This window comes from Theobroma umbraticum, unplaced genomic scaffold (assembly GCF_002168275.2).
Source record: "Theobroma umbraticum cultivar Fairchild unplaced genomic scaffold, ASM216827v3 scaffold_12.0, whole genome shotgun sequence".
NCBI lineage: Eukaryota > Viridiplantae > Streptophyta > Magnoliopsida > Malvales > Malvaceae > Theobroma > Theobroma umbraticum.
Genome location: NW_018397272.1, coordinates 2,108,287 through 2,122,335, shown reverse-complemented (window position 1 = coordinate 2,122,335; position 14,049 = coordinate 2,108,287). Strand labels below are relative to the sequence as shown.

At 32.4% G+C, this 14,049-nt stretch overlaps 1 protein-coding gene and 1 long non-coding RNA gene across 4 annotated transcripts in view; both read left to right on the top strand.

Annotated features, from left to right (window-relative positions):
- The window catches only part of LOC110426764 (uncharacterized), a 4,867-nt gene extending 1,810 nt beyond the window's left edge, over positions 1 to 3,057 (top strand). The window contains exon 3 of the long non-coding RNA XR_002446184.2: positions 2,800 to 3,057. This is a non-coding gene — a long non-coding RNA (uncharacterized LOC110426764). The remainder of the gene's footprint in view (positions 1 to 2,799) is intronic.
- Positions 3,058 to 9,410: 6,353 nt separating this feature from the next.
- On the top strand, positions 9,411 to 11,992 carry LOC110426713 (aquaporin NIP2-1-like). 3 transcript variants are annotated; one of them, XM_021442003.2, is made up of 5 exons: positions 9,411 to 9,608; positions 9,748 to 9,972; positions 10,764 to 10,958; positions 11,171 to 11,232; positions 11,540 to 11,992. In XM_021442003.2, the coding sequence occupies exons 1-5, from the start codon at positions 9,489 to 9,491 to the stop codon at positions 11,793 to 11,795; spliced, it is 858 nt and encodes a 285-aa protein (XP_021297678.1). In that variant the 5' UTR covers positions 9,411 to 9,488; the 3' UTR covers positions 11,796 to 11,992. The 3 variants fall into 3 exon arrangements, with proteins under 3 accessions (XP_021297678.1, XP_021297677.1, XP_021297679.1); XM_021442002.2 differs by having other exon boundaries at positions 10,710 to 10,958; XM_021442004.2 differs by having other exon boundaries at positions 10,710 to 10,958; positions 11,530 to 11,741.
- Positions 11,993 to 14,049: the final 2,057 nt, after the last annotated feature.

Genomic DNA, 14,049 nt, shown 5'->3' with positions numbered 1-14,049 from the left:
TTTAAAAAAATAGTCACATAATTTTTCTATATTAATTCAATGTAAAATAGTAATCCATGTCAACGAATTCAAGATTCATTCAATCTCGTAACTATCTCTTGAATGGAGACAGGTCGAAGGATACAACTTTTGGCTCAATCATTGTGGTCCATTCATTAAACAAAAATTCATTATCTGATTTTTTGTTTTTGAAAAAGAAAACTACAATAAACATATCTCTATTAATTAATGTTAAAGTCTCCGTAACAATTTTTAATCTCCAAGTCGACTCTAATCTAGTAGATTGGAAAGCTCAATCTATTCCATTAACTATTTTTTGTATGTATATTAATGCTTTAATAAAGTTAATAATGTGAAAATATCATAATAATATCAACTTAGTCACATAAGATCTTACACAATCAATAAAAAAAAAACCAAATACACTTACAAGAACTTTACTTGATTTAGTCTTCCACTAGCTTTAGTTGATTCAGTCTTTCATGTGCAAAACGACAGAGAAAGATGTATCAAGAAAAATAAAAAAATTACAAAAACACAACTTGTATCCCACTAACACTAAAATCATTCTCTTTAAATATGCTTTCATTGAACTCACTTTTGACTTAATGATATTCTTTAAGCCCGTATGATGCTTTTTTAAGACTAATTACAAGAGATTTATCCTAATTTGATTAGGATTTAATTATTTTAATTTAGCTAAAAGTAAAGACTATCTCAACAAATCTAACTAGAAATAATATATCCTAATCAAGCTAAAATTCAAGACTATCACACTAGTTAATATATGTATTGTTTATTGGACCTAATAATTGAAGATATTATCTCAAAGAGAGGAATGGATTTAGTTGCCTAAAAAGCTTTAGCATCCTAATCCCATGATTTATAATATTGTTTAATCCAACACAAGTTGAGAGAAAGTTACTTTAGATAGATTGGTCGGTTCATGAAACCAAATTTAGGGCAGTTTTCCTCTTACCAATTTACTCCAAAATTTAGCATCGACCATCTGCTTTCCTAAGTCTTATTAAGAAAGCGAGAGAGACACGCAAAGACACTACATATTTGCTAGCTCAAAAGGTAACTAAAGGTTTGTAAAACTTTAAAAAAAAAAATTGCATCATTTATGTTGAATATAATTTAAATCAAGTTAACATATATTTTATTAATTTAATTAATATTACCCTTTTCATCTCATATTACATGTTTATCTTACTTCTTTTGAATGTTTCGATAATTATGGCATCTTTCCTTTGCAAATATTTTTAACTCTTATATTTGATATGTTAGTTGTTTTTATTCATTATATTTACATTTTGGTTTTAACAAAAGCTAGAAAGTTAATATTATAAAATGTTAATATAAAGAAAACTGAAACTAAAAATTTTATAAAAAATTTCTCATGGTAATTGAATTAAACACGAACATTTCATTTAAAATGAAAAAATTGTATATTATTACAAAGTAAATGCAAGAAAGAAAGAGCATAGGAACTATTCACTTGTAAACGATGCTATCATGGTGGTCCTGTAACAATGTCCGACAAAATTGAATTCTAGTAACTTTGTGTACTTTTTATTGACCTTTCATACTTTTTATTTATACCTATCGTCCCAAAATTAATAAAAAATAAAAAATAAACGTGCATGATTGGCTTTGGAAAAGCTAGGGGCCAGGGCACATGCATGTTGGAATAAGTGTTTGGGTTATACCTACCCCCAATATGCCATATTAATCAAATCAATTGAGCATGGCATATGTCGCATATGCCTTTTCCTCGAAACAAATTAATTAGGGTACAATACACCTAATTTCTTAAATTTTGACCATAATTCAATCTGAGTCTATTTGTATTAGAAATGGACAATTCATCCCAAAACTTTTAACATCGTTAAAATGATTGAAATACCCATATCTTTATTCTTCCCCTTACTCTGATGATCCCATCTCAATCTTCACTCTATATGGGAAAAAGATCATTGACTCTTGATCATCTCCCTTGTCTTCCCATTTCTCTCCACTTTCATGTCACTTAACTCTCTCTCTCTCTCTCTCTCTCTCTCTCTCTCTCAAACTTCATGTATACCCTTATTTTTTGTTTCTAATTTCACTGTTGCTCTAGTACAAGTATTATGGGTCATGGGTTTGTGATCATATTCAAGTTGGTTCCTCAATGTTTAAGCAAAACGAGCAAGGATGGAATCAAAACATCCCCTGCTTTCAATTCCTTCAAGAATAATTACCATATTGTTTACTCTATCATGAGTAACTATCTTCCTTATTTTATTTTTACCCAGATCTGATTTTCCATTTTATCCTTAAGATCTCACTTTTATTTACCTAGATTTGATTTTCATAACATTCCTTGCTTTTGTTCTCGATGAATGCTTCTTCCTAAAATTATATATATAACATTTCAGTTATTGCCTTTAATTGTTTTTATTTTGCGTTTTATGGCTTTGTGTCAATCTAGGGGCAGTATATGGCTGAAATACTACTTACGATAAAGCATTGGGGTTACTTTGCTACTGGTTTTTATTGTTTTGTTGCTGATATGTAGGATGAAACAGAGGAGTTAATAATTCTATTAGCTTGCTAGCTACTAGTGCTTGGATGCTATTTTTTTTTTTGGTGGTTCTAGCTTGTTATTGTTCAAGTCCAAATGTTGGGTTAAGGTGTCGGCTTATATGTTGGCTTGTGCTGTTTTGTTGAGTTGTATTGAGAGATATACAAGCTGCCTTCCTACCTTTGCGAGTGTTATTGTTTCTGGTGCCAAATTCCCTTATGATGCTTTTTCAGGCTCTTCATGCAGTTTCTTGGTGCAAAGGAAAGTGTTGCAACTTGGGAGGAATATGGCCTTTTTCTCTTGGGGCTTTTTTTTATGGTCGATGACTAAGTGTTCTAGTTTCATCGGTTTAAAGGGTTTTTACAATTGTAAATAGTGATAACAAATTAAATTTACTGAAGTTTTGAAGCCTTTATGCCATGTCTAATGAAGGCATTAAATCTTCTATTTGTAAATTTAAGGATTCTCTCCCTATTTTCAATGAATATTAAACTTTCAAACAAAATTATTGTGAATCTTTGATTTTATTGTTAAAAAAGGTCCATTTTCTAGATTTGATTTTGTTATTCAAGGGTAATTGGAGAAGATGAACAGTAAAATGAGAAAATAAAAGAGTAAAATGGGTATAAATTTATACCACATCATCAAAAAACAGAAACTTTAATGATTATCTAACAGTGGGACTTATGTGTCCAATGATATATAAATTTTTGAAGCAAAATTATACATTTTCAATACCAAAGGACACAAATGGAATTATGATCAAAACTTAAGGAAATAGAGGTACTTTACCCAATTAACTACCTTAGACAACTTTGTAACTTTTCTATAAATTAACGTTAATATCTGTATTCTTGGAACAATGAAAGCGAAGAGAAAGAACATTAACATATTGATCTTTCAAGGATTAAGACAGGTAAAATTAACTGCATGCATCCGATGGTTCATACATCTGATCACGGCAACTAGGTCAATAAAGTCAAGGCATTGGCTCAGTAGCACTTACACCGCCCGCCCATGACAAAGTTTGGTGTGTGTGTGTGTGTGTGTGTGTGTGTTAGTTAGGGGGTTTCAAGGGTTAAACGTAGCTAGGGATCTTACTATACTAAAACAAAATTAAAGTCAATCATGTCTAGGAAAGGAAACTTGCATTTTTTTTGTTGTGCTTTAGCACACAATCACGATGGTCTACCTGTTAGATCGAAATACCTATAGATATTGGATTAAATGATGTGTATGATTAACTTATTCAATGATGTGCATTTCCATAGTGTCGGTCTATATATTGGTCACACTAGAATTTCCTATGATGCGTGATCTATGACAAGGTGACCCATTATCACCTTTTCTCTTTATTATGGAAGTTAAAACACTTCATCTTCTCATCACTCGGGTGGAATCCCTCAATTTATTCAGAAGCAACAAACTCACTACATCCGGCTTGACTATCTCTTATCTACAATTCCTAGAGCCTAAGGCTAATGGTGTTGTTGTTGTTCGTAGGATATTGCATTGCTTTGAACTTGTTTTGGGTCTAAGAATTAATTTCAATAAATCTTATGTCTACCCAATGGGAATTGAGACTTCTATTGGACGGGACATGGCATCTATACTTCAATGTGATGTTGGAACACTTCATTTCTCCTACCTTGATATCCTTTTTAGTGCTAACCCAAGAATGCAACTATTAGGGACCTTATTGTCAATAAATTTAAGCAACGTCTTACATTTTGCTAGAGAAAATATTTATCATTTTGAGACAAGTTAGCTCTCAGTAATTCAACGCTTAACTCATTGCCCCTATGCTACCTTTCTATCTTTTAGGCACCGAAAGAGGTTATCAACAAACTTGAGCAATTGAGGTGTGCTTTCTTATGGGGCAGATCAACGAATAAGCGAAAAATTGCCAAGGTAAAATGGAGTGTTGTCTGTAAGCCGAAAAGACTTGGTGGGCTAGGAATTTCTAGCCTAAGCTATAAAAACCTTGTTCTATAACTAAACGGTGGTGGAAAGATGGCATAAAGGATAGTTCATAATGGCAATGCTTGATTGTAGAGAAATATGGTGTTGGTCAGCTACATTGGATCCTATTAGTCACACATCCCGATAGGATGTCTTTTGTATAGAGGAGCATTACTAACCTCCTTTCCTCCAAAAGCTTATAGAATCTTGTAGGCCAACATGGTTATAGATGGATCATGGGAAATGGTGCTTTGATTTGCTTCCAGCTTGACACGTGTGTACTAGACAGTAAGCCATTAAGCATTAAATATCATAGATTATTCTCCTTGGTGGTCGATAAGGAGGCACGAGTTCTTGATGTCTGAAGTAACTGTGTTTGGATTATTTCTTTTCAACAGAATCTTTATTAATAGGAGAATGATTCTCTTAACGAACTTTTTTCCATATTAGGTAACATTATGTTGGTTCGTAGTAGATCAAATAAACTTATTTGGAAACATCATTCCAATCAAATCTTTTTGCACCATCTTGGATACTAGTCCTAATGATCGGTAGGTATGGTTCTCCACCATTCTCCAAAAGTGCAAAGTTTTCTATGGTTGGCATCTCTTGACTCTATTCCCACTAAACACTTTCTACAATCACGTGGCGTTCACTCTAGTGCTAATTAGTTAAGGTGTGTTTAGTGTGGCTTGTAATGGAAACTTGTACTCTTACCCTTTTATCATGTCCTTTTAGATAGTATGTGTGGCGGCTTGTTCTTGGCTAGTGAAAGATATCGTGGATCATCCCTGGCACTATCTCTTATTTTATGCAAACATGGGCTGATTGTGTTTTCTCCGATATTAGTGCAAACAATGGATGATGGTTTATAGGGCTACAATATAGTCATTATGGTTGGCTCGTAATGATACAGTTTTCAACAGTAAGGTATGGGATGGTATGAAGATCTTGTTCCTCTTTAGAACGTACACTATGTTTTAGATCCAAGCTTGTGAAGGAAAAGACTCGATGGATGATGTTGGATGGTCAATAGAGCCTTGTGGGGCATCCACCAAGTATTCTCCTCTTCATACTCACTTTGCTGTCCCATGAACATCTCCACCGAAGGGAGAGTTCAAGTTCAACGTTGATGGCTCCTCAAAGGGCAAACTAAGGTTGGTTGGTTAGGGTAGTTTAATTGATAAATTCTTTAAAAGAAAATTTACAAATTATTCAAATGATTCTTCTACACTTGAACTAGCAAGCCTCAATGCTCCAACTTACAAACAAGAGTAAGAAATATCATTGACCACAACTTTCTAAAGAATTATTATAAGTCTTTTTTTTATCCTTTTTAATTTACATGTTAGATAAAATTATTGTCTATTATGAATCTTTTGATTATTGATTAAGTTCAACATATTAATTTGAATAATTTTTAAGCCTTGTTCCTCTTCATCTTTAGCCTCTCTAACAAAAGTTGACTAGTTTTGTATCTGTATGGTGAGGTATTACGTAACTATGCGAGATTAGTTATTGGAATCTTTTTTGATCCACTTGACATTGTTGATTCTAACCATGTTGAACTTTTGGCAATTTTACATGCATTGCGTCTATATGCTCATTTTCCTTTTACAAGCTCGAAACAAACCATTGAATCGAACTCTAAGGTTGCCTTAGCATGGGTGTCTAATATCGATAAACGACCCTAGGACAAATGGAATGTGTTTAACGAGATAGATGTGTTGCTCACTTCCATTGGCATGGTTTCTTTCACATACATATAGAGGGAGGGTAACTCCTTTGTAGACTCTTTGGCCAAGTTTGGCGTGGACAAGAGCTCCATCTTCACAACCTGATGGTAATCTTTGCTTTCGATATTCTATTTAGTTGCTACTTCACGTTGATCCTTAATTACTGCTAATGTTGTTGTCGATGAATTATTGCTGCCCATCTAGCTGTACTGTGCTGCTTCTTGTTGCCTTTGTTGCTCTTCTACGCTACGGTCTCATATACATTCTTCTGAGCTGTTGATAGCATTTTAAGGATGAGCTTATGTGGATGAATTCTATAATTATTAAGCTGTTTTTATGTATCATGGTACCAGGGGCTGAGGGTAAGCCAACACATTGCCCCCCTCCCTCCCAAAATTTTTAAAAATATTTATTTCTTATATATATTTTATGAATGACCCCTCAAATTTTTTGAGAATTTTTATTTATTATATATTATTAATGGCCGACTCAAAATAAATTTTTTATTTAATAATTAATATAAATAAAAAAAATAAAATAACTTCATAAATCTACTTAATTTTACCCTAATTTAAGTTTCTCTACGCCTCTTTCTCTTTTTCTTTTTCTTTTTCTCTTCTCTTTTCGGTCTTTTTATTTTTATTTCTCTTTTCTAGTAACTCACCATAGAAACACACTTTATTCTTCAAAAAAGATTTATGAACTTGTGAGTTTGGAAAAGAAAGATAGAAATCACTCACCACCATTGTGTGAAATTAAGATGAGGTAAAGTTTTCTTTTACCTTCTTCTTTCTATTTATATTATTTAATTATTATGTGAAATCCTGTATTTCGTATTTAATTATTTATATTTTATTTTTTATAGTTTTATGTTTTTTTTAAATTAAATATAAATAAATAATAATATTGAATGATGAATTTGAATTTAAGAAACATCAACGTGCACAATTTTTCTTAAATAACTATTATAAGTTTTTTTAAAACTTTTTAATTAGATGTTATATAAAATTATTATTTATTATAAATCTTTTTATCCTTGGTTAAATTCAACACATTAATTTTAAAAATTTTTAGTTTTTATTTTTTTTTGTCTTTGATCTCCTCAATAAAAATTGACTAGTTTCGTCCTGCATGGTACTGAGTACCATTAGGCGAGTTCATTGTCCAATGGTACTAAGTACCATTGGGCGCTCATTTCCTTTTGTATGTTGATCTAATCTTCAATTAAGAGTTGATCCTAACTCTGTATCTATCATGATTATTAATATTAATACTTGATAGGTTGAGCAAAATAAAAAAAAAAGAAGTTAATATTATAAAATATTAATATAAAAAATTAAAATTAAAACTTTTTTAAAAAAATTTTCATGGTAATTAAATTAAACACACAGACGTTTAATTTAAAATGAAAGATATTATATATTACTGCAAAGTAAAAGCAAGAGACAAAGAGCTTAGGTAGCATTCATTTGACAATATCTGATTTGGTGCATGTGAAGTAAATCATATCCTCATGGTGGTCCTGCAACAATGTCCAATAGAATTGAGTTTTAGTGACTTCGTGTACTTTTTATTGCCCTCAAAGGTCACCTTCATACTTGTTGTTTATACCTATCATGCCCAAAATTAATAAAAAAAACGTGCATGATCGGCTTTAGAGAAGCTACCGTCCATGGCACGTGCATGTTGGAATGAGTGTCTTAGCATTTGACTAATTTCAGGTCTTGATGAAGCACAGCAATGTCCCGTAAAAGGAGGTTGGCCGCCAAGGCGTCTATACATAAGTGCCTTGAGTTTGGGTTATACGTACGCCCACGTGCCATATATATGAAATCAAGTGTGGGTTATTTATGCGGCTTCCTCAGACAAGGCTGTGTTTTTTCTATAAATGGACACTAAGAGTTGTCTTTTAAACGACGAAAACGAAGAAATAAAACGTTAACATATTGGATTTTCAAAATCAAGTCGACACTTTGGCTCAATAACACTTACATCATTTCAGTTCATGAAAAAGTTTGATAGATATATGTGTTATTATAGGGTTTTAGGGGTTAAGGGTAGCTAGGACAGCAAACTTCAATTTCGTTTATTGTGCTTTGACAAATAATCACGACGGCATACCCATAGATCAAAACACTTATGCAGATTTGGATTCAATGATGCGGATGATTAATTTATTCTTTTAAAAAAAAATTGTTCATGCAAAAATAAGCACCCACCCCTTGTCCAAGACGTGGTACGAAGATATGAGCCACACAAGGAAGGGTAGGTGCTGCACCTGACGTTTTAAATGAGGTTTAAGTCTGAATTGACCAGTACCATAAGCTTCATATAATAATATTAAAATGTTAATGTAATAACATTAAAATGTGTGAATAAATATAAATGAAAATATACTAAAATGTTCCAAAAAATTATAAATAAAGAAATATTAAAATGTTCCAACTTCTAATAATTCACTGCATTATATATTTGCAAACACAATCCCAATTCTAAACTTGATGCGCCCAAGGTTCGTTTAGTTAGGCCCAAATCCAACCAATGGATCAGCGACTCTCCACAGACTCTCTTGGGCCCTATTCTAAACCTAAAAATGAGTTTCTTTTTTTTTTTTTCCTTAAATTATTAGCAAACATAAATTGTCAATTATAAATTGGTGTCATATTTACTAGAATGAAAAACAAGCCATGAGTTGCCCCAACTTTTGTTACAAAGCATGTCTATATTACTCTTCATAAATATCTTCACTGTCAACCTGTCTGTGACTGGGAGAATCGGCAGAAAGCTAAAAGAGATCCTTGCCTGCACATCGTATCTAACTTCTGCATCGTAACTACAACACCACATTGCAATATAAATCATAAGATATAAAATTGAAAGCGAAACATGTGTATGCTGGAAATCAGGCTTGGATGTGCTGTAGGATATATATATATATATATATATATATAGCATGATTTTTATTGATCATGATGTAGAAATTATATATATATATATATACATACGTATAGATATGGACCCTTAGCCAATAATAGAACCATGGACAGTAGGTATCTAATGCTTACTTTAATATAACATAAATATTGACGCTTTTAGCCTAACAGGCTGGACCATTATAAAAGGACTAGAGAGATGATGCCATTTGCGCGTTGAGATAATTAGTATTCCCTTGTATTCTCATTCTCTCCCTTCATCTTTCATTTTCTCAGCTCAGTCCATCCACAATGGCTACGACTGATCATGGAAATGAGATAGTCCCAGTGGATCAATCTCCAACACCCCAAAGGCCAGACATAGTTCGCAATTCATTTCAACGACACTACCCTCCTGATTTTCCAAGAAAGGTATAACAGTGTTTCAAGGCTCAGCCTCCACCATCTCAAAACATATAAAACATCTTGCTTATATAAAACTATATATGTGTACCCTTCCCTTTTGTAAATACCATTTGACTGATATAACTAATTCATGTACATGTAAAAGGTTTTTGCAGAGATCATTGCAACCTACTTGCTGGTGTTTGTGACGTGTGGATCAGCTGCTGTGAGTTCCAATGACGAGAACAAAATCTCAAGGCTTGGAGCTTCCATTGCAGGTGGGCTTATAATAACTGTAATGATCTATGCAGTTGGGCATGTCTCTGGTGCACACATGAACCCAGCTGTTACTGTGGCATTCGCAGCTGTCAGACGTTTTCCATGGAAACAGGTATATGTGCTTTCGCTTAGTAAACAATGAAAATAAATAATATTAAACAAACAAACAAAATAATAAAATCTCCAATGATCTCTTCAGTTTATTTTTTCTCTGTTGTGTAGTTTCTGTGATGACCTCAAATTCTTTTAGCAAGGTGGTTAGCCAGGTTTCATCGATAGACAATTGGATTGCTAGGGGCACATGGCAAACACTAAGGTGGGGTCGAGCCTAGGGTTCACTAGGACCACGGGAATCAACGAGATTCAATGGTTTTGAACCTGAGCTCCCCTTAGCCACAATTAGCACATACTATACCTACCAAAGAATGGGATCATTCATTGGCCAAAAAAATTATTGAAGGTTTATTTTTTTTATTCACTAAAAATAGAGTGCCCAACCAACCAACACCCTCATTGGTAGATTTCCATATACAAAAGCAAAGATTTTGGAGCTTATTTTTTAATTCATATATATTTCATTTTCGAAATATTATATAAAAGTGGTTGGACTTGGAACTATAAATGATTATCTACTGAGTAGCACAACAAATGAAAAATAGAACAAAATGAATAAATGCATGGATGAATGCGTATTGTTTGATCACTTAATAATCCCAAGCCTTTTTTTGTTTTCGTTCCAAAAAAACAGAATTTTTAAATGCAGCATGCTTGTTATTGGAGATCAATATCTAATTAATTGTGTGGATAGTAGCAATAATTATACTCAAATTGCACTAATTATTATTTCAGGAGCAAACACAGATAGATTACATAAAACCTTTGGCGGGGTATAATTTATTGCAGGTCCCATTTTATGGTGCAGCTCAACTCACGGGAGCAATTTCTGCAGCGTTCACACTTAGGGTATTACTGCATCCGATAAAAAATCTTGGCACAACATCACCTTCAGGATCGGATGTTCAAGCTCTGGTCATGGAAATAGTCGTCACATTTTCGATGATGTTTGTCACTTCAGCTGTAGCAACTGATACTAAAGCGGTAGCAATCAATTTCACTGTCACAATTGATCCTCCATCACATGAAATGAGATATACACTATAATAAATATTTGTCATAATAAACACTTTTCATTTTAAAGTAAAGTCGCATATGGCATGTTCTTGCCAAAGTTTATTCAATTTGGTCATATTTATTTATTTATTTTTAGGTACAATTGAGCCCTTGATGTTTTCATGTTTCCTTGTTGACAGGTAGGAGAGCTAGCAGGCATAGCTGTTGGTTCTGCGGTCTGCATCACTTCCATCTTGGCAGGGTAAGCAACTTGGGGACTCTTCATTTACGAGTCCGGTTTCTCATTTTGCTTTTTCTCGGTTGAGATTGTATGCCAATTCTTGTACAATATGGCCATGCCACCAATCAGACCACTAGTGAGGTTATAGTCATCTTTAAGAAAAGTCGTGTAACCTTACAATGGACATGCCAATTCACTATGTCTAAATTGTTTCCTTAAGATTCTCTTGGTATGGATTCTACGGTGGATGACACAACATAAAGAATGAAAAGCATAAGTACATAAACAAAAGCCATGTAATACTAACAAGTTGTCTAGGCATCTTCAGACCAATATCAGGTGGATCAATGAACCCAGCAAGGACCATAGGACCAGCACTTGCTAGTGCTCACTACAAGGCAATTTGGGTGTACGTGGTTGGCCCAGTGACAGGAACCTTGATGGGGGCATGGTCTTACAGTCGGATTCGGGAAACAGACAAGCCGGTTCATGCAATCTCTCAACAATCGTCTTCATTCAAACTTCGCCGGATGAGGGGCCAAGATGGAGAGCTTCCAATCAAGGACCCTTTCAATGATCCTTGAATTGATCCACTTTGCAACATCAAGGGCAATCCTCACTAGCTCTTTTCATGTACCCTGAAAGCTAGATTATGAGCTTAGCACAAATGTTCTTGCTTTTGCAGTTGTGATAAATAGTGTAAGCTATAGTAAATAGAATTAAGAATGTAATATAAAATAATAGTGAAGAAGAAGCAAAGCCTGCTCCGGCTACTTCAACATCAAGCCAAATTCCTTGTGTTGCCAAAATGCATATTGTAAAAATAGTCTGCCCAGGGTTGAAGCTAGCTTATTTTTGTTAAAAGGATCAAAGAAAAAAAAGAATGAAGACTAAAACTTTTTAAAACTAATACGTTTAAATTTAACCAACAAACACACGATTCATAACAGATAATTTTATATAACATGTAAATTAAAAAGAACAAAAAGAAAATTCTTACAATAGTTTTCTAAGAAACTTGTATTGGACGATATTTCATAAATTCAAATTCATTTATTATTGACTTTACACTAAAAAGGTTAGTAATATCTTTTTCAATATAAATAACTAAATTATTTATAAGAAACTTATCACCTATTCGGTTTTGAAATCTGTCTTTGACAATTTTCGTTAAGCTTGGTGGCTCAAGTGTAAGGAAATTATTTTGATGATTTACATATTTTTGTTTAAAGAATTTGTTCATTGTTTTTAACTTATTCATACTTTAATAAAACTTTTAAAAAATGAATGCAATCAACATTTAATATTTTTATTTTATTTATATTTAAACTTAAAATACTAAATAGCACCCGAGCATTTTACTAATTGGTTGGTGTATTATCTCTTACCTAAAGAGTATGATTCGAATTTCTCTTCCTCCAATTATAAAAAAAAACACTTAAAATATTAAATATAAAATTATAATATATAAATATAAGATTTCAAATAGCAGTTAAATAATATAAATAAAAAGACGAAAATAAAAAAATATTTTACCTTTTTTTAGTTTTATATAATAATGGTAAGTGGTCATTATCTAAACTTATAAATTTTTTCAAAAAAAATGAAATGTGCTTCAATGATGAGTTACATAAAATAAAATAAAATAAAAATAATAAAATGAAAAGAAGAGAAAGAGAAAAAGAAAGAGACAGGAAGAGGTGTGAAAAAATTTAATTAAGAATTAAGAATAAATTGAATAAAATTTGTCAAATTATTTTATTTTTTTATTTATATAAATTATTAAAATAAAAATTATTTTAAAAATATAAAATAAATAAATAATTTTAGAAATTTTGAAAAGGTCGCAACCTCATAAATATTCTATTTCTCATAACAATTAAAAATATATATAAATATACTAAAATTTTTGGCGACGGCCGCCGTCCCTGAGTCTGTCATTGGATGACAAAGGTCGTGCATTAAACAAGAAACCATAAACAAAGAATCAGAAATTCACAAGTCTGTTGTCAGAGCCACAAACAACAAGACCAGCATCGACAGATGGATTATTATATCAATTCCATGACAGATATGTGGACCTCCACAGGAGTGGCATGCTCCCATTAAAGAACTAAATGATTAGGACCTTGGCTAACAAGTATTAAACTGCGAATATGAATATTCCCGGTTTGGGTAATTGACATGCAATATTATATGGGAATGATGGATTGGTCAACCGACAAAGGCACCTCATTGTTGGGAGTTTTAACTCTTTACTTCAATTTTAATGAATAAGTCGTCACCACAGTTTCTTTGAAAAACGATTTAAAGATAATTGATAACATTGTTAAACGTTTTCCTTTAAGCTCAATGATATAACATTCAAATAATGAGTCAATTTTTTAACCATTCACACACATCATTCTAAACAACTTCACATTTTATTTTAAATAAATAATGCTTTCTATGTTTAAAAATTATAAGACGGCTATTTTTAATATTTTTTTATTAAAAATAAACTAATATATGTCACCTGATTAAAAAAATTGAAATTAGAACGTCACCTCATGAATAAAAAAGCCTCTTTAGAAAATATAGCTACAGAATTGTCGTATCATTAGGCAAACAAAATATCCCCCGGTTTGACTGATCTTGTTTAAGTTTACAGTTTATACTAAAGTAAAAGAGGGTTAGGAATTAAATGTGATTTGTTGCATAACATTGATTTGCATTTGCCGCTCCCCTCTTTTGGGATAGCATTCAACGTCAATCAAATCTGCCAAAATTTGATCTCCACATATTCATCTTTGTAAGAGATTCGTTACACTGGTTTTCTCCTGCACCCACTCACAAAAC